This window comes from Xyrauchen texanus, chromosome 38 (genome assembly GCF_025860055.1).
Source record: "Xyrauchen texanus isolate HMW12.3.18 chromosome 38, RBS_HiC_50CHRs, whole genome shotgun sequence".
In the NCBI taxonomy this organism is placed as follows: Eukaryota; Metazoa; Chordata; class Actinopteri; order Cypriniformes; family Catostomidae; genus Xyrauchen; species Xyrauchen texanus.
In genome coordinates this window covers 33,443,180-33,463,477 of record NC_068313.1, presented here as the reverse complement: position 1 = coordinate 33,463,477, position 20,298 = coordinate 33,443,180, and the positions used below count along the sequence as shown (strand labels likewise).

General features: G+C 38.6%; 1 protein-coding gene across 1 annotated transcript; it reads left to right on the top strand.

Annotated features, from left to right (window-relative positions):
* Positions 1-1,131: 1,131 nt before the first annotated feature.
* ccdc150 (coiled-coil domain containing 150) lies at positions 1,132-19,876 on the top strand. Its single transcript, XM_052110386.1, has 24 exons — positions 1,132-1,492; positions 1,776-1,954; positions 4,283-4,384; positions 4,676-4,805; positions 4,904-4,947; positions 5,049-5,141; positions 5,294-5,401; positions 7,325-7,431; positions 8,781-8,958; positions 9,087-9,155; positions 9,321-9,413; positions 9,497-9,580; positions 9,776-9,874; positions 10,141-10,206; positions 10,318-10,442; positions 12,460-12,544; positions 12,639-12,763; positions 13,125-13,239; positions 13,326-13,496; positions 16,087-16,155; positions 16,864-16,995; positions 17,583-17,669; positions 18,096-18,245; positions 18,872-19,876. The coding sequence occupies exons 1-24, from the start codon at positions 1,132-1,134 to the stop codon at positions 19,001-19,003; spliced, it is 2,904 nt and encodes a 967-aa protein (XP_051966346.1). The 3' UTR covers positions 19,004-19,876.
* The last annotated feature ends 422 nt before the right edge of the window (positions 19,877-20,298 follow it).

The following is a 20,298-nucleotide window of genomic DNA, read 5'->3' as shown; positions in this document are numbered from 1 at the left end:
AATACCCAATTGAGACGCTTTCAAATCTCGGCACGGTGTTTCTCCTGTATGAGACGTTTGTCTATTAAACATGTATAATATTTCAATCTAATAAGTACAAGGATTGGCTCGTGAAACAGAAATCAAAATGATTATTCTTTGTCTAATGGCTAACCAAGTTGAGTCCAGTAATCACAAACGGATGTGATTGGTGCAGCTGGACCACGCTGAGAAAAGGAACACATACCACTTGACATCGATTGACTGCGACAGCTATTTTTCTTTTTACTGCTTCAATAATGGTTCGGAATGTAATGTCACCATGAATAAGAATACTGACAAATGTCCATAGCTACCGAAGTAAAAATACCGTGAAAGGTTAAAATTGAGGACTTACCCTTAGTTATTTTTTGTCCAGTCTGATTTCTTTTCTATCTGATTTTCTACTTCTATGGCGGGAGTTTAGAACGGCGCTCGAGAGGGTTTTGTCTCCAAGGTAACGATCTAAGCCGGAAGTGCCAGAGTCTCCCAAGGTAAGCAACAGAAACTAACAGTTCAGATTGACTGAATTTGGATGATGCAAATAAAACGTTTATTTAATGTCGCTAGACGGAAATTCCGATGTTTTGCGTCGAGATTAGCTGTAGTCACGAAATGGTGCGTTTTGAAGTGTTTTGCTGTGATTGAAAATCTATTTTTTAAATAATATGAGTCGTGCACGATTATCTGGTTGATTTGGTTTTTGTTTCGTTACACCTGAACTGAAGGGATTTTTAAAGCACACGAGTTCGTGATGTTTCTAACATGTTTAATTCTTGAAGATACAATATATTAACGTCCTTTAATCTCTTTTCCACACTTTCTACTAACATTAAAGTATTAAAAATACCATGTTACGCCATTTTATTTTAGTTATTAATTATTGACAGTGTACCAATGTAATAACAGTGTTTTTTTGTTTTTTTTTGCATTCTTTGTAGTTTCAAATAACTTGGAGTATCATGTAAATACCATGGCATATGAATATTGTGTGTGTAAACGGAAATGTAATTATTATAAGGTACAATTCAAATGATTGTCCTATCTATCTATCTATCTATCTATCTATCTATCTATCTATCTATCTATCTATCTATCTATCTATCTTCAGTAATGTCCAGGCCAGTGATATGTCCTGTGAGTGTGGGGGCTACGGCCCCCGAGTCTCTCTCCGTGTTACAGCGGCGTCTCCAGACAGCTGAGGAGCAGACAGAGGAGTTATTGAGGGGTCTGGGCTCTTTAGGACTGTCTGCAGACCAGCTGCTCATGAACTCATCAGACGGAAACACCTCCAAGCGTCCAGTCAGTCCAGTGAACATTTATCGGGCCCTGGGTGCCAGTGGAGAGAGGTTGTTGTGGAGACAGTGTGAGACTCTCGTTGCACGAATGTGCCGATTGGAGAGTCTTTTGCACACTCTTAAACTCACAACCTTCCGACTGGAGACAGACAGAGAACTCAATCCATCCCACACGGGTCAGTGCTCCTCCATTAACCAAATATTTGTGTGCATGTTTTTATCTGGAAAATAAAATGCAATGGCTTTGGGGACAACATCCTTACCTTACTATAAATGTATTTTAGAATTAAATGACACATTTAAATGAATTCAGCCTATTCTGTTTACACTATAACTAACATTTAATGGCCTAATTAAATTTTGCTATGTGAACACTATGCTAGGATTGGCAGTGTAGCTCTTAGAGTTATGAGCTCTTCAGGAGACACTTTTATAGATAGTTTATGTGTGTGTGTAAAGCACATCTACAGGAGAAGTTATCCACCCTTCAGGGGCAGTATGAAGATGAGCAGCGCTCCTCACGACGGGATGTGCTGCATTTGAAGGATCAGCTGCAGCAGTCATGTGAAGAGAAGGAGGAGGCGCAGAGGGAGGTGGTCAGACTCAGGGAGGCGCTGGATAGCTCCAGATCTGCTAAGGTAATATACCCCCATAAAGGTGCTATACTGTATGTAATATGTTTACTGTACTAAATCATAAAATGGCCATAATATGTCATTAGATAATTAGGAAACATACTAAGTTGAAATGCTGGCTTCTCCAATAACAATGCTACAGCCAGTATATTCTACTTTGAAGTTTTCATTCCGGGCCGGAATTTCTGATTCTGTTTTGGCCTGTGTGATCCCGCCCACTGCTCACTCACTAATAGTATTTCGACACCACCGGGTTGCCAGATTTGAACAAATTTCTAGCCAACCAACACTGCGTGCTGCAGCCATGGAAGCCAGTAAATGAACTGGATCATAGATAATCGATTCCCCCCAACCTAAAAAGCCTCGCCAGCCATCTAAAAACCACCATGACCAGAGGTGTAATAAAACAAGGATAATGTTGGAGACATTTTCAGTTTCTCTCATTCCTGTTGCGTGTCCTCATTCACACCTAGGGGCATGGATGCATCACTAGCATCATTCAAACACAATTTTTAAGATACCAATGCCATTTTAGAAATTCACTGTTCACAGTCAACCATGATTAATTTGATCCACGAGTGAAAGTGTCCAATAACACGGCAGTTACTTAGGTTAAACGAACAGTTCACCCAAAAATTTTAATTCTCTCATCATTTAGGGTGTGTTCACACTTGGTAGGTTTGGTTAGATTAAAACAAACTCTGGAGCGATTGCTCTGTTAGTGCGGTTCATTTGAACAAGTGTGAACGCTGTCACCCGAACCTTGGTGCGCACCAAACAAGCGGACCGAGGCCACCTGAAAAGTGGGTCTCAGTCCGCTTCCACAGTCCGGTTTGATTGATATATGAACGCAACATGGACCAAAGCTGTCTAAACGGACCAAAAACAGGAAATAATTTGCCTAATACTGACCTCAAGCATACCTGGTTCTTCCCATCATAGGAGTTATGTTGACCATTATAGTTCAGTACAGGCGTCGGAACCACCGTCAGCCATCCTTGCAGCATATCTATGTTTGTGTGTATAACGGAGGAATTCCTGGTGCTGTTGTTACTCGTTTACACATTTTATTAGCTCTTTGTTTGTTCTCAGCTGGTAAAAATACCACCATATATACATATTGAAATATAACAAGCCCATTTCACTCAGCAGGCAACATTGTTTTGAATGATCGGCAAGTTCCATCAAAAAATATACATCATAAAAGCGGTCCAATCAGGCGGTGACTTTTTCCTGATGCCTTTAGTTTTGTATCATTAGGTTTGGTATTAAAAATGCCAGTGTTAGCTCTAAGCAAATCAGGACTAAATGTATCATTTTCTTTTTTGTTCCGGACCAAAAGGACCAAGATAACCGAACTACAAGTGTGAACACACCCATACTCACCCTCATGTCATCCCAGATATGTATGGCTTTCTTTCATCTGCTGAACTCAAATGAAGTTTTTAAGAAGAATTTCTCAGCTCTTTTGGTCCAATGCAAGTGAATGGGGGCCAAAATGTTGAAGCTCCAAAAATCACACAAGTCAGCTTAAAAGTAACTCATAAGACTCCAGTGGTTAAATCAATGTCTCCAGAAGCGATATGATTGCTGTGAGTGAGAAACAGGTCAATATTTAAACTCTTTTTACTATGAATTCTTCTCCCTGCTCAGTCAATCTCCACTTTTACTTTCACATTTTTCTTCTTGTATTTTTGGTGATTCACAGTCTTCATGCATATCATGCAGGGCACGATATTGAGCAGGGAGAAGAATTTCTAGTAAAAAAGTATATAAATATTGATCTGTTTCTCACCCACACCTATCATATCACTTCTGAAGATATGGATTAAAACACTGTAGTTGTATGGATTACTTTTATGCTGCCTTGTGGCACCCATTCACTTGCATTGTATGGACGTACAAAGCTGAAATATTCTTCTAAAAATCTTTATTTGTGTTCAGCAGAAGAAAGAAAGCCTTTCATTTTTGGGTGAAATATCCTGTTAATTGGGCTGTATTCATTGGTCATGTGATCCCAACATAAGGGTGACCATCTCCCATGTAAAATAAAACCGCTTTTATAAGATGTGAGCGGTTATGATTTTATACATAGGTTTCAAGATTACTATTCATTTGTTTGGGAAAAACCTACTGAGTGCACCTTTAAATTATAAGTTAATAATTCAGTCCCAGGCGATCTGGAGTAAAAAAAAAAAGAAACTCTATAATAGAAAAAGACTAAAAATACTTTTTGGTAAATATTGGTAAAAAGAAACTTTGTTTTTGTGTCACAAATGTAACTGTTATTTCACTCTCTTTTGCTACCAATCCACCTGAAACTGTTCCTAGAAGAGAGAGCAGATGTCGCAAGAGACCATAGAGCTGTCCCACAATGCACTGCTGCTTAGAGTGGAGGAGATGGAGCGAGTGGTAGAGAGAGAGAGAGCACAGGTAAAATGACTAAAGGATTAAATAGGACTATGGGTGATTTACAATATGCCATCGTGAGCTCATCTGTAGATTTAGAAAAAAGACGTACCACTGATCCCTACCTGAAAAAACTCTTGCCACCAAGGGTCAGTGATGGTAACAACATGTTACATTGATATACACCGTGGTGCTGACTGCTTTCCATATTCATATGCCGTGGTATTTAAAATGATACCGAATGGTATTTCTAAGGTTTTGCCATGCCTAATGTACACTTTCTGTTGGTCATTCACTTTTGTTTTGTATTGTTAGGTGGAGGTTCTTCAAGCAGACTGCCATGCTCTGCGAGCTGATGGACAGGCAAAGAGGGTGGAGCTTAGAAAGAGGGAGGGGCAAATTCTGGGCCTGGAGAGAGATTGTCAGCAGCTCAGAGAGCATTCGAGTCAGAAACACTGAATTATGGGACATATTTTTTTAACTTTTTCTTCAAACATAATCTGTTTGTTGATAATCAAACTAGAGTGTTTTGTTTCCACTTAGGTGTGAAAGACACTCTTATATCACAGCTGACCAAAGAGATAAAGGTACAAGAGTGTGTGTGTGAGAGAGAGAGAGGTAGATGGCAAAAGTTTATTAGTCAAGGAACAAGCTCATGATATTAGAGTGTGTGTGTGTATGTGTTTAGAGTGTGAAAATGGCTCTGCAGAAACAGCAGCAGGAGAACAGCAGACTCATTAAGGATGGAAAAGACCTCAGAGCAGCTGCAGATCAAGTGCAGGTACACACACACACACGCATGCATGCGTATTTTTACCTTGATATTTAAAGGGGGACTTCCCATTGAAAATGTTTAGCCCTTCAATAGAACCAGAAAAATATATAATGTAAGATTGTTGTTGTTATTAATGAAAGTGTTCAACTCTCTCTCAGGTGTTGAATGATAAGTTAGAGGTTCAGTGTTCAGAGTTGAGCACTTCACTTCACTCGTTAACACTCGAAAACACTCGACTGCAGACAGAGTACCAGAACAATATTAAGGTATCTCTCTCTTTCACCCACACACATTTTCATTAAAGCTGCACTTTGGGCTCTCTAGTGACATCTGTGGTAGAAACCTAAAATTGCAAGCAATTTGCGGAAGAACACCTTACGTGAGTTGTTTCGGTACTGCTCTTCTGGCATGGTTTGAGGACTCATAAATAGCAGGGGACATAATGTGCTATTTTCATGTAGATATTAAACATTTATAAACAAAATATTACTTGGTTTGAGGATGTTAAACAAAACTCTTATTTACATATTTTGAATGATTTTTACACTTATATAGCACTTTTCTGACACTACATTCAAAGCGCATTTACATAGAGAACAGGGTACTCTCCTCAATCACCACCAGTATATTTTAATATGATCATTCAAGTGTTTTATCTACTATACATTAATGATTATACAGTATTGTACTACACATCAATTTAAGAGGTGAGAGCTGATAAGAGTTCAATGGAACACTTAATTATTTGTATATTATATTGTACAGCCTCAGCTGATAATTCAAGAAAACTGTAATACTACAATAGTAGGTCTATGCACTGCACAAAAAATTAAATGAGGATTCAGTAATGATGGGGATAAAATATACTTCATTAAACATGAAAATAATATGCAGAAATATGCAATATAACATTTACAATAATATGTTTCCTTAAACATTTGTTTAGCAGTAAAGTTATAATAGAGAGATGTATGTAGTTTGGTGCAAAAAGTGAGAATCAATCCCAGAACAACAGCAAAGGATCTTGTGAAGATGCTGGAGAAAATAGGTAGACAAGTATCTATATCCACAGGAGTGTATTAACATAACCTTGTAGACAAGGCTGCTCCGCAAGGAAGCAGCCACTGCTCCAAAACTGCCTGACTGCAGTTTGCAAGTGCACATGGGGACAAAGATCTTACTTTTTGTAGAAATGTCCTCTGCTCTGATGAAACAAAAATTGAACTTTTTGGCCATAATGGCCATCATTGTGTTTGGAGGAAAAAGGGTGAGGCTTGCAAGCCGAAGAACACCATCCCAACTGTGAAGCATGGGGGTGGCAGCATCATGTTGTGGGGGTGCTTTGCTGCAGGAGGAATGGTGCACTTCACAAAATAGATGGCATCATGAGGAAGGAAAATGATGTGGATATATTGAAGCAACATCTCAAGACATCAGCCATGAAGTTAAAGCTAGGTCGCAAATGGGTCTTCCAAATGGACAATGACCCCAACATACCTCCAAAGTTGTGGCAAAATGACTTAAGGACAACAATGTCAAGGTATTGGAGTGGCCATCACAAAGCCCTGACCTCAATCTGATTTGTGGGCAAAACTGAAAAAGCGTGTGCGAGCAAGGAAGCCTACAGTACAAACCTGACTCAGTTACACCAGTTCTGTCAGGATGAATGGGCCAAAATTCCAGCAACTTATTGCGAGAAGCTTGTGGAAGGCTACCCACAAACTTTTGATTTTGTTGAATGTGATGAAAGAAATAAAAGCTGAAATAAATAATTATCTACAAATATTCTGACATTTCACATTCTTAAAATAAAGTAGTGATCCTAACTGACCTAAGACAGGAAATGTTCTCTACAATTAAATGTCTGGAGTTTAAATGTATTTGGCTAAGATGTATGAATAAACAGAAGATAAACTTCTGACTTAAACTGTAAGCATGTAATCTTGCGCCAAATCCGAAGACAGCTCAAAATACAAATCATGTTTGTAGGCTTACTGTAGTGAATTTGGGTAAGGTAAGGACATTGTTTTATGTACTCGCTAAATAATGCCATATTGTTTATTTTTAACCAAAAAAATCTTCCGTAGTGCAGCTTTAAGACCTATTTAGAATGATTTTAAAGTGATTGTTCACATTGCTGAATTGAGGTGTTACACTCAACACACACTGTGTTTGTGTTCTTTATTCAGGTGGAACACCTTCAGGGGCAGAATATGCTTTTGGACACAGCCAGGAGGAACATTCAGGCTGAACTACAGGGCACAATATCAGACAAACTCATCCTACAGAGAGAACTGTGAGTAACTACACATCATTTACAACATCAACAGAGACTTGAAACCTAGTGAGCTGCCTACCTAGACTGTATTTTTGGGAATCATTAGTGCATTTGAAAAGTTAAAATGCCTATGATGCTCAAAAGTTATGTATAGGTAGGCTGCTCACTACATTTTCAGATATAACCATTGTAACATTCTTTACATGCATTGTTATAATCGAACTACAGCGATTCTTTTGCGTATTGTAGACCATTATATCGGTCTTACAGATAATTTGATGCAGATAGTTGCTTTTTGGAACTAATGCTTGTAAGCAAACATATATGCTAAAAGTTGCCGATAGTTTATTCATCATTTCGTCATTTTCAGATGTATAGTTTTGGGCTTGTTTACACTTAACAGTCCTGCGTTATGCACCAAATGCATAACAAACATTTTGTTCTGGTTATTATTGAGATTTTGGTTGAACAATAAACTGCATCTAGAATTTCATTCATTTTGGACTGTTTGTTTGTGCCCATCATAGTAAGGAAGAATACACATTTTTTTGACATTCTATAAATCAATTAAAAAAAACTATCAGCCAATTAATTGGTTATCAACATTTCTTACCACCTTATTTATCGGTATCGGCAAAATCCAATTATAATGGAAGTGAATGGGGGCCAACTTTTTTACGTTAAAATACACACTATTTCATAATTATAGCCAAAAGACAAAAACAATATGAGCGTAAACATGATTTTAGTGCAAAAAAAAGCACTTACTAACATTTTCTGTGTCAAGTTATAGCCAATTTTACAACTTCGTTGCCATGACAATGTAATGTCAATAAACCCTAAAACAACTGTAAAAACAATGATGTAAATACAAATTAATAATACACAAGTTTAAAGAGAATTAATGCAACTGCTGTTATAAAATTATAAGCTTCAAATGCATACCTTTTAATCCTCCAAAAATTGTCCCCATTCACTTCCATTGAATGTGCCTCACTGTAACCTTGATTTTTTTAGGTGGGGGGTTAGGATGAGGGATGAGTCGAAATAAATTTTTGTTGTAATTAACATTATGCCATAAATGTTGTCGATTGAGCTTAACTTCTATTGAACCTGTAATATTCCTTTAAGGTGTATACAGTACATGCTGGACGAACTCGAGCTAAAACCGCATTAATAAGATCTGTTAGTCAGACTTCAGACTGGTATGATTTCAGTTGGACTAAAGTATATACATGACAAATTATTGCTTTAATCGGACTGAAATCGAACTTTTTAAGTGCGTGTAAATGTACTGCTTTATTCACCTATTGTACAGAATGACTGACATGAATAGGAACAAATTGGATCTTTCGTTTCCCACCAAGTGAGTCCTTGAAGGCGGAGCATGCCAAACTGCAGCAGAGTTCCGCTGTTGCCCAGGAGACAGCAGTCATTCATCAGCAGATGTTGGAACAAACCACTGAAAGCCTGCAGGGGGAGCTCACCTGTGTCGTAAGAGAGAAAGAGACCATGAGGAAAGAGAGGGATCAGATAAAGAGTGAAGTGAGTTGAACTGTAGTTAAGGCCACACGTTATAGTGAGCCTATGAAAACCCCTTAACCATGGTTAAATCACAGTAATGCATGCCTGTTGTAGCTTATTGATCTTAACTACTTTTTTCTGGATCTTAGATGAGCTCAGCCATGATTTTGCTGGAAAAAGAGAAGAACGTTCTAGAAACACAGTTTTCAGAGATGCAGGTACTGATTATTTCAGTTCTTGCTAAAATCAACTTCATTTGAACTTAAGCTCTTTTTGTGTATTTGCTGGATGGAGCAGATCTCACCTCTGTTACTGATGCCGATATAACACCAGTTATTACTATAAACATCTCCTCTCCTGGTGTGAATGGCTGTGATTGACAGGTGGAGTTGACCACATTGAACTCAATGCTGCAGAAACAGCAGGAGGAGAACAAGGAGCTGATGAAGAGTCTGACAGCCATGGAGCATCAGCAGGTTTGAGATCAAAAGATCACAGAGTCAGAGTGCACATCACAAGACAAGCGTGTATGAAACTTCAGTCTCTCTCTCTCTCACAGGTAACACATCGTCATGTAGAACAGATGCTCTGGGAGTTGACAGACAGCAAGAACATACTGGCCTACGAGAAGGGCAAGTTGCAGGTCTGTTTCACATACATACACGCACACAAACACACACTATTTTGGATATGTATCTATGTGTTTATTACACATATAATGCACAGTGTGACATGCAATAATGCTCACCTGTCATATTGTAAGTAAACACAGTGTGTTTTAATTATATGCACATAAGGCAGAAACGCATACCAGGCTTGTGTGTTTGTGTTTGTGCAGGCACGAGTGCAGCAGATGGGAGATGACCTAAAGACATTAAAAGCAGAATGTACTCATCACTGTCAGACAAATACTGCACTGCAGAACACTTACACACAGGTAAACAAACACATCTTTAACAAACTTGACAAAAACGTAATATTTTGTAGAATCTGTCTCTCTCTCTCTCTCTCTCTCTCTCTCTCTCTCTCTCTCTCTCTCTCTTTCCCAGGTGAGCTCAGAGCTCAGGTGTGTGAAACTGAACTGTATGAATCTGGAAGAGCAGCTCAAACAGGTAAAACCCTCTCTTTATTAGATTTACAAGACTGGTCATTGATTCAGAACTGAATTAATTATGTAACATTAATTTTCTCTCTCATTCACAGACACAAAGGGAGAACCATACACTCAAAGAGCAGCTCAACACACTACAGCAACAATACAGATACACGGTGTGTATGTATGTATATATGTATGTATGTGTTTGCAAACAAGAACACTATTGGAGTATAATTGGAATTAACAATTCTATTTATGTTTGCTTATGTTTTTGTGTGTAACAGAATGAAGTAACGCAGACACTGGAGAATGTCCTGGCATCCCATACTCGTCTACAACAGAACACTCAAACACTGCATGCAGAACTGGGAGAAAAAGCACTGGAGCTACATACACTCAAGGGAGAGAGGTGTGTGTGTGTGTGTGTGTGTGTGTGTGTGTGTGTGTGTGTGTGTGTGTGTGTGTGTGTGTGTGTGTGTGTGTGTGTGTGTGTGTGAGAGTGTGTGTGTGAGAGTGTGTGTGAGAGTGTGTGTGAGAGTGTGTGTGAGAATGTGTGAGCGTGTATTTATCACTTTGTGGGGACCAAATGTCCCCATAAGGATAGTAAAACCCGAAATTTTTGACCTTGTGGGGACATTTTGTCGGTCCCCATGAGGAAAACAGCTTATAAATCATACTAAATTATGTTTTTTGAAAATGTAAAAATGCAGAAAGTTTTCTGTGAGGGTTAGGTTTAGGGGTAGGGTTAGGTTTAGGGGATAGAATATAAAGTTTGTACAGTATAAAAACCATTATGTCTATGGAAAGTCCCCATAAAACATGGAAACACAACATGTGTGTGAGAGTGTGTGTGTGAGAGAGTGTGTGAGAGAGTGTGTGAGAGAGTGTGTGTGAGAGAGTGTGTGAGAGAGTGTGTGAGAGAGTGTGTGTGTGAGAGAGTGGGAGAGATTAATTTATAAAAGTGTTTGGCTCTATTGACATAATCTGTGATATACTGTCCATTATCACAGACTATACTTTCCATCTGACCCTCAGTTTGTAAAAACAAGCAAAAATCTTTTTTACAGTAATGCACTTACAATGGAAGTCTATGGGGGAAGACTGCAGTGGGGTATACAGAAAGGGTGTTTCTTCAACTTCGGACACTTTCATGTCGCAGGGGTTGATTTGTATTAAAACGAACAGATTTATTTAAATTTTTTGTTATATTAGGGTGTAACGGGGGTTAAAATGGGAAAGGAGGAGGTAGGAACTGGCTGAACAGTCAAAATAATATTTAATGTCAAATTAAAACATAAAGACAAGAACATAAACACACACCGCAGCTGTGTGTGGCTCTCTCTCTCCCGAACTGCTGCATCCGGCTGCATTTATCCCCTCTCCTTGGCTGATTAGCCTGATTGGGGGCCGGGCGTGCGTAGTCACGGCCCTGCCCCACCCTCCTCGCTCGTCACACTCCTCCCTCCTTTTCCTCAGGCTGGGGAACCCTATGGCATACATCCTCCTGCCGGCAGGCTTTTCCTCGCCTCTCTCAAGACCTGGGAGGGCAACAAGGGGAGGGAAAAGGGGAGAGGGAAAGTGAGGTGGAGTGACAGTGAGAGAAAGAAAGACACGCCTAGACACGCCGTCGCCTGGTCCTCAACCACTCCTCCAACTTCTGGTGGATGACAGCCGCTCCTCTCCGGGCGGACAGCAGTGAGTCTTCTGACCTCTGGCGGATGGAAGCGAGGCCCTCCACCCCTGGCAGTGACTCAACCGCTCCAGACTAGCCCCTCCTCCCCTCGCGGATGGTGTCCGTTCCTCCGCGTCCAGGCGGCCGGCAGCGGCGACACCGTCCCCCTTCGGATGGCTGTGGCTGCTCCTTCGGGCGGACGGCAGTGGCGAGGACTCAAATTACATAAATGTAATTTAAACATAAATTACATAAATCTCCTGTGGTGCATGTTACAATATTACAATTTTACTTTTTAAAAGTCAACACTGCTAAAAGATTAAGAAATACATTAAAATACACAGTTTTGAATGTATTTTCACCATTAAAATGACAATTTGGATAACTTTACAACTCAAACACATTTCTGTTGAAAAACTTATATAAACACTTCAACAAAAATACAAGCTGGACATTTCTGCTTTTAAACCCTCCAAATTGTCTTGCCCGCCCTATAGACTTTGATGGTTATTGCATTTCTGTAAAAACTATTTGAGTTTGTTTTAACAAACAGTGGCATGATGAGCCTTACCACTGTCCCTCTCCTGCTGACAAACACATGACCACGCCCCCCATGCCACACAAACTGAGGGAGGATTCATATTCAGCAGGCCATATATGCTGTCCATAGAGCACTGTAACAGTGTCCTAAACGTGTGTGTGTGTGTGTGTGTGTGTGTGTGTGTGCGTGCACGTGTATGTGTGCGTATGTCAGACTGCAGGCTATGAAAGAGAATCAGCGGCTTAAAACTGAAGTGGAAAGTCTACACATGTTGACACAAACAATGAACAATGAGAAGGTAAAACCCCTGTACATTAATGACTGCTGTAAATGTGAAATATATTAGAGCTATTGTAAGAGAGCTTAACAGTTTACACACTTACATGTGGAAGGTTGAATCTTTGCAAAAAGCCCTCGATGAATCTCAACTCAACAACAAGAAACTTGCCCAGAGTTTACAGCAGGCCTTACACGGAAACCACTCAGGACAAGAGAAACTAAAGACACTCAGCGAGAGGTGAGGAACGCTTTTACTGTGTGCCATACAGCACTGTATTACAATTAACTTCATGAATGTCACATGAATATTCAATTTTTGTTTTTGTTTGTTTTTTACATGGACTGTCTGTATGTTGATTTATGTATGCTTGCATATGTCAAGGGTCCAATTCTTTATTTTTCCCAGAAGTTCACTTCAGGTTTCTTGCACTAACAAACAGTCGTTGTTTGTTTTTGTTTTTTTTTTATGACCATTTTCCACCTTCTCTCTAACTCTTCTGCTACTGTATCTTTAAGACTTCTATTTGTAAATGAGCTCAGTTTTGATGCTTTGTGCTTGCATGTTTCCTTGTGTACATTATACATACTTGCATTATCAGGGAGGCGGAGCTTATAGAAGCTAGGGAGGAAATTCATAGATTGAAAGACAATGTGGATTCCCTCAAGAATCTACTCAAAATAGAAAAAGACTCCGGGAGGAAGTCAACACAGCGGGTAATATTAAAGGAACACTCTGATTGGTAAGAACATTTTGGACATCTTTCTCATTTATTCACACACACCTGATTTCTTTTTCTCAGCTGAAGAAGGCACTAAATGTTGCATCCGTGAAGTCAGGTGACCTTTCAAAAGCCAATCAGGAGCTTGAAGAAAAGGTGTCTGAGCTAGAGAACCAGGTGTCCAATCAGAAAGCTCAGCTGAAGCAGTATTTGGACAACAGAGCAGCTCTGAACAACTCACTGAGAATCAAGGTGTGTCACTTCACCCATAGTTTACACTTGTAGATAAACTAAGTTCCTGGAGAAAAAAAAAAAAAGCATCTTCCATAATTTTTATACCACTAACCTGGCAAACAGTGATTAGTTTTTACGTACAAGTATAAAGAGAAAATTGTGAGATTCTAAAAATAATATTACTGAAATTGAATAATTGGCTTTTATATTGTCATTGTGCTAAAGCCAAAAGTTAAAAATATTAAAATTAAAATATTATCTCCAAAATTATTTATTTAATATTTACAGTGTATCTTAATAATAACATCTTAATGTTTGTATGTACACTTGAAGAGGAAAATGTTCAATTAAATAAAAAATGCATATTCAATTTATATATAAACATGCATGTATGTATGTATTATTCACTGAGCGCTTTATTGGGAACATCTTTACACCTACTTATTCATGTGATTCATGTGATAATCTAATCAGCCAATTTTGTGGCAGCAGTAAAATGCATAAAGCATAAGCCAGGAGCTTACAGTTAATGTTCATATCGACCATCAGAACGGGGACAAAAATGTGATCTCTGTGATTTTGACTGTTGCACGAGGCAGCCTATTTGAGTATTGTTGTTGACCATGTGCATCCCTTCATGGCCACAATTGACCCACCTTCTAATGGTTATTTTCAGCATGATAATGCACCATGTCACAAAGCAAAAGTCATCTCAAACTGGTTTCATAACAATGAGTTCACTGTTCGTCAGTAGCCTTTCCAGTCACCAGATCTGAATCCAGTAGAACAACTTTGGGATGTGGTAGAACATGAGATTCGCAGCATGAATGTGCAGCTGACAAATCAGCAGATATTGTGTGATGCTATCATGTCAACATGGACCAGAATCTCAAAGGAATGTTTCCAACATCTTGTGGAATCCATGCCTTGAAGAATTGAGGCTGTATTGAGAGCAAAGTATAGTATAGTGTTCCTAATAAAGTGCCTAGTGAGTGCAGTGTGTGTATGTATGTGTGTATATATATATATATATAAAATGTGTGAATCCCAGGAGATCAACAGTTACAGATATACTCAAACCAGCCATCTGGCATCAACAAACATCCATGCGATTATCTAATCAGCCAATCGTGTGGCAGCAGTGCAGTGCTGATACAGATCAGGAGCTTCAGTTAATGTTCACATCAACCATCAGAATGGGGAAAAAATGTGATCTCAGTGATTTGTACCATGGCATGATTGTTGGTGCCAGATGGGACAAATTAATATACTAATAAATATACATATACATATACACAGCTCTGGAGAAAAAAAAATATCAGTTTCTCTGGATTTACAATTTATAGGTATTTGTTTGAGTAAAATTAACATTTTAGTTTTAGTCTATAAAGTACTGACAACATTTCACCCAAATTCCAAATAAAAATATTGTCATTTAGAGTATGGTCAAGAAAATTCTCCAAATAACAAAAAAGATGCAGTGTTTTCAGACCTCGAATAATGAAAAGAAAACAAGTTCATATTCATTTTTAAACAACATAATACTAATGTTTTAATTTAGGAAGAGTTCAGTAATCAATATTTGGTGGAATAACCCTGATTTCCAATCAGCTTTCTAGCCTTGCTGAAGCTCCCCCAGATGATCACCAATCCTCCACCAAATTTCACAGTGGGTGTGAGATATTGTGGCTTGAAAGCCTCTCTAGGTCTCGTCTAACCATTAGATGACCAAGTGGAGGATCGGTGATGATCTGGGGGTGCTTTAGCAAGGCTGGAATCGGGCAGATACGTCTTTGTGAAGGATGCATGAATCAAGCCACGTACAAGGTTATCCTGGAAGAAAAATTGCTTCCTTCTGCTCTGACAATGTTCCCCAACTCTGAGGATTTGTTTTCTAGCAGGACAATGGTCCATGCCACACAGTCAATCAAGGTGTGGATGGAGGAACATCGGATCAAGACCCTGTCATGTCCAGCCCAATCTCCAGACCTGAACCCCATTGAAAACCTCTGGAATGTGGTCAAGAGGAAAATGGATGGTCACAAGCCATCAAACAAAGCCGAGCTGCTTGAATTTTTGCACCAGGAGTGCCATAAAGTCACCCAACAGTGAAAGCCCAATGTGAAAGACTGGTAGAGAGCATGCCAAGATGCATGAAAGCTGATTGAAAAATCATGGTTATTCCACCAAATATTGATCTCTGAACTCTTCCTAAATTAAAACATTAGTATGGTGTTGTTTAAAAATGAATATGAACTTGTTTTCTTTGCATTATACAAGGACTGCATCTTTTTTGTTATTTTGACCAGTTGTCATTTTCTGCAAATAAATGCTCTAATTGGAATTTGGGAAATGAAATGTTGTCAGTACTTTATAGAATAAAACCCAAATTTTCATTTTACTCAAACATATACCAATAAATAGTAAATCCAGAGAAACTGATCATTTTGCAGTGACCTCTTATTTTTTTCCAGAGCTGTATATATACTGTATACAGTATATAGATTATAGATATGTTATACTGTACATACTATATATATTATACTGTTTATAAGTACATACAGAGGTAATGTGATGGGAATTGTGTTTTTGTTGCCCTTCCCAACAGGATTTGGAAGCAGAAATCGAAAGTCTTGAAGAAGCAAAGGATGAATATAAGAGGAGAAGTTATGAACAGGTATAAATACAAACTTTATAAAGTTTATATGATATTATGCACACACTTAAAGGAATGTACCGGTTCAATACAAGTTAAGCTCAATCGACAGCATTTGTGGCATAATGTTGATTACCACAAAAATTCATTTCAACTCGTCCCTCCTTTTCTTTAATAAAAAATAAATAAATCTGGGTCACAGTGAGGCACTTACGATGGATGTGAATGGGGTCGATTTCTGGAGGGTTTAAACAGAAATTTGAAGCTTATAATTTTATAAAAGCACTTGCATTCATTCTTCTGTTAAAACGTGTGTATTATGTGAGCTGTTAAGTGGATTAAATTGACATTTTTACAGTCATTTAGGGTTTTGGGGTTTGTTGACATTACATCGTCATGGTTAGTGAAAGGTTAGTAAGCGGTTTTATCACACTAAAATCATGTATACATGTATATCCTTTATGTCTTTAGGCTATACTTTTGAAACGGTAATTATTTTAACGTTATTAATGGTAATTATTTTAACACCCCCCATTTACTTCCATTGTAAGTGCCTCACTGTAACCTCGATTTTTGCTTTTTTAAAGAAAAGGAGGAACGAGTCTAAATAAATTTTTGTGGTAATCAACATTATGCCACAAATGCTGTCGATTGAGCTTAACTCCGGAACATTCCTTTAAGTGACATATGATCTACAAAAGATTGTTATATCTTGTGTGTGTGTGTCAGTCTCAGTGTTTGCTGCAGCTGAATTCTGAGATGGCTTCTCTCCAGACTGAGCTGCAGTGTCTGGCCTCCACCCAGCAGGGGGAGCTACAGGGCGAGCGAGATCTCAACCGCACGCTGCAGGAGAAATGTCGGGTTAGCACTCTATTTCGCTCACCTCGGAATCTGTGGCTCTGCCCCAAATCGTAGACTTCACTGTCACGTGCAAACGAAGACAACGAGACCGCAAGTCCATGTCAGGGGCATAATTTGGGACATGATCTCTTTTGTCTTAAATCTGTTTAACTTAATATGGACTTGCTGTCTCATTGCCTTCATTTGGATCATACAGTGTCCTGTTTGTCATTTAATGGTTTAAAAGTTTCCTCAATTTGCCTTTGTGGGAAGTTGCTCTGGTACAGACTTCAGTCTACTATCCAACAGTCCAGGTGATATTACATCACAAAGAGAACCACAAGGGCTGAGGGTGCCATTTGGCACAGTGTCCATCCTTCTTTCATCTCCTCTTTCTCTATCTCTATTCGCATTTGGATTCTCCCTGCATACTTCTCTTTCTCCTTTCTCAGCAGTCTACAGTTCCCTTTATCATCCTGTGTGTCTGTTATGCCCTGCAGGCATCAATACTGCAACACCAACAAACTGCTGGAGAAATGCCATTATGTAAATGAATAATCAGGGACTTTTGTGCTGAACAGTTCTATTGTCCTTGTGTGTGAGTGTAGCATCTAGAGGAGAGTTTGAAACAGCTCCAGGACGAGAGAGATGAGACAGAAGTGAGACTGAGGGAGGTCTGTCTAGAGTCACAGCAGGTAAACACACACCATCGCCATCCACTATTATGTATGAGTCTTGTTCTGCGCTGTTTATGATATAAACTTCCTTTAGCAAAATGTTTTGATTGAAAAGTCTTTCAAATAATTTGCTTTGATTTGCATGAATACATGCATACATTTTAAGTGTGACTTAAGTGTCCAAATAGTTTTTAGGGCCTCTGCATTATATAACTTATGTGTGAAATTGTTTACATTATTCATCTTAAGCATCCATCCTCGGCTTTATTCCAAAATCCTGAAATTGATGCTTAAAATCATGTCAAAATGTAGGCTACCACCTCCTGCTCTAATCACAGCCAGTGTTGAAAACATGTGAGCTCTCCAGAGGATGACAGTCTCTTTTGACTCAGTTTTGCCTTTGATTTGATTCCTTGGTTTCTTTCCTCTCTCTCCATTCCTCAGATCACAAAGATCATGGACGAGGACCACAAAGATCTGTGCTCTATATCGGAGAGCTTTAATAATGAGGTCGAGCTACAGAAACACACCGAGAGCTCATGGAGGACAGGAGGAGATTGCACACTGTCTACTCTGGCTCAGGATAGAGGCAAGGTGCTTATCGCAAATGAAATGATGAGATGTACACAAAAACCCACTATTTTCAAAATTAAAAAAATATAAAAAAGTGCATCCTGAAGATCAGACTAGACCTAAAAATTCAGTTGATTGGTTGCTGCCACATAATAATTTGTCCAGTTGCATTTTTTAAAGTGATAGTTCACCCAAAAATGAAAATTATTTTATCATTTACTCCCCCTCAATCCATCCCAGACGTTAATGACTGGAATATTCAGAGGAATATTTCAGCTCTGTAGGTCCATACAATGCAAGTGAATGGTGACCAGAAATTTGTAGCTCCAAAAATCATATAAAGGAAACATAAAAGTGATCCTTATTATGAGAGAATTCTTTTTTTAACCTGCAATTTTAAAGCTGCATTGAAAGATGAATTAAGCCATTTGAAATGTCTATTTATTTGTCAGTATGAAATGGGATTTATTCATTTATATAATTTTTATCTTTAGTACTTTCTTTTACTGCTTTACAACTTTTCTGTACTACTGTAGCTACTATCGAAACCTAAGCAGTGTGATACTGAAGATATTGTTGGCTTTTGTATGATAAATGGCTTTGTAAGTCACTGATAATGACTAGTTTGACTTTGTCATCTTTTTCAGCCTCACGTTTACTTTTTTGACCCTGAACTGGAGCCATGGGCCTCCACACTACAGCGCTGGGAGACCAAGAAAGAGCTGGCACGTATAGCTGCTGGTTACAAACCCACGAGGCGCGTACACACACTGACATAGTGCTGTCTAATTACACACACCAGCTCATTTGTATCACTACGAAGTGCCTTAAGAACATATACAGTAGATCATGGAGAAGTACCTCAGTGTGTAATCTACATGAATAGAAATATCTTGATATGTTAGTATGCAGTAAAATTGGGGAAATATCAAGAATATATGCAATCAAATTCCAAGCATTTTTGTTGCTTTTGTAATTACTTGAAACTAAAAAGTGCACTTTTGAACGCACCCCCTAATTACCACAAATTAGGGACATGTTCTTTCCCCATGTCACAACCCACATTAAGTTTCAGTTGCAGTAAAACAAATACAAGCCTCCATCCTGCATACTACTATTCTCATACTAGTTGAAATCCTAGGAAGTGCAAACTTAGCTCCAAGGCATGTTAATGCTGAATTGTGTTGTTTTTCTGTTCAAATATTTTCTCCTATCTCCACTAAATATGCAGAGACAACTATAAGTAACCCATTCAAATGTTAATTTTCTCAAAAACTGTAACCACTGTGCCTCTGCTGCAAAAATGTGGTTTGAGTGGCCCATCCAGCCCAATACAACAACAACAACAACATTGACTCAGCCAATGGCATACGTTGGGGGTGGGACTATCTGTTTGTTTAATTAACAGGACATGGTGGGCGTAGTCGGAAGGCTGTTTGAAAATCATGTTTATTTTTGCAGTTCTGTTCGGTGGTGCTAGCAGAGCAACACACTGCAGCTTTAAGTCTTGCTAAAAGAAACGGGCAACCACTAGGACAGGAGTGGGGATCCTTTTCCCTATTAAGGGTCATTTGAGTATCTACAAAATTATTTGCGGGCTTACAATTTCTAATAGTGGGTTCAAAGTAACGTACACATTCAGTGCTCACGCACAGAGGAAAAACATTTATCAGTCTATTTGTTAAACAAAATTTTGCCTTTTTATTGTATTATTTATAAATATTTTCAGTATTTATTTATTTTTTACAGTTAATGGAATTAAGGCCATTTTTGTTTTTGCTTTTCAAGTGTGCATAGTATAACTTGTGTGTACATCTGGCTATGTTTGTATTTATACCTGTGTTACTCATGTGTAGTTTAAGCTTATTTATTATGGGAATTATTGTAATTTAAGGGATTACATTTTTTTTAAAAATATTTTGGTTGAAAAGTGTGTTTTTAGTTACGTTTTCTAAACATAAATGCCTCTTGGTTTGATATTTCGATAACGCATACATACAGTTTTAAGTGTCAAAAAAGTGCCCTTTTTGGGGCCAATCATGTGGCTCCCTTCTGGTCTTCTCTGTCTCTTTGC

What these genes read in the sequence shown, in the direction of transcription:
- ccdc150 (XM_052110386.1), top strand. Translation starts at nt 1,132, where the DNA reads ATGTCCAGGCCAGTGATATGTCCTGTGAGTGTGGGGGCTACGGCCCCC. An exon ending in AGCTGACCAAAGAGATAAAG is followed by an intron (nt 4,948 to 5,048) that starts GTACAAGAGTGT and finishes GTATGTGTTTAG; the next exon opens with AGTGTGAAAATGGCTCTGCA. An exon ending in AGTACCAGAACAATATTAAG is followed by an intron (nt 5,402 to 7,324) that starts GTATCTCTCTCT and finishes TTCTTTATTCAG; the next exon opens with GTGGAACACCTTCAGGGGCA.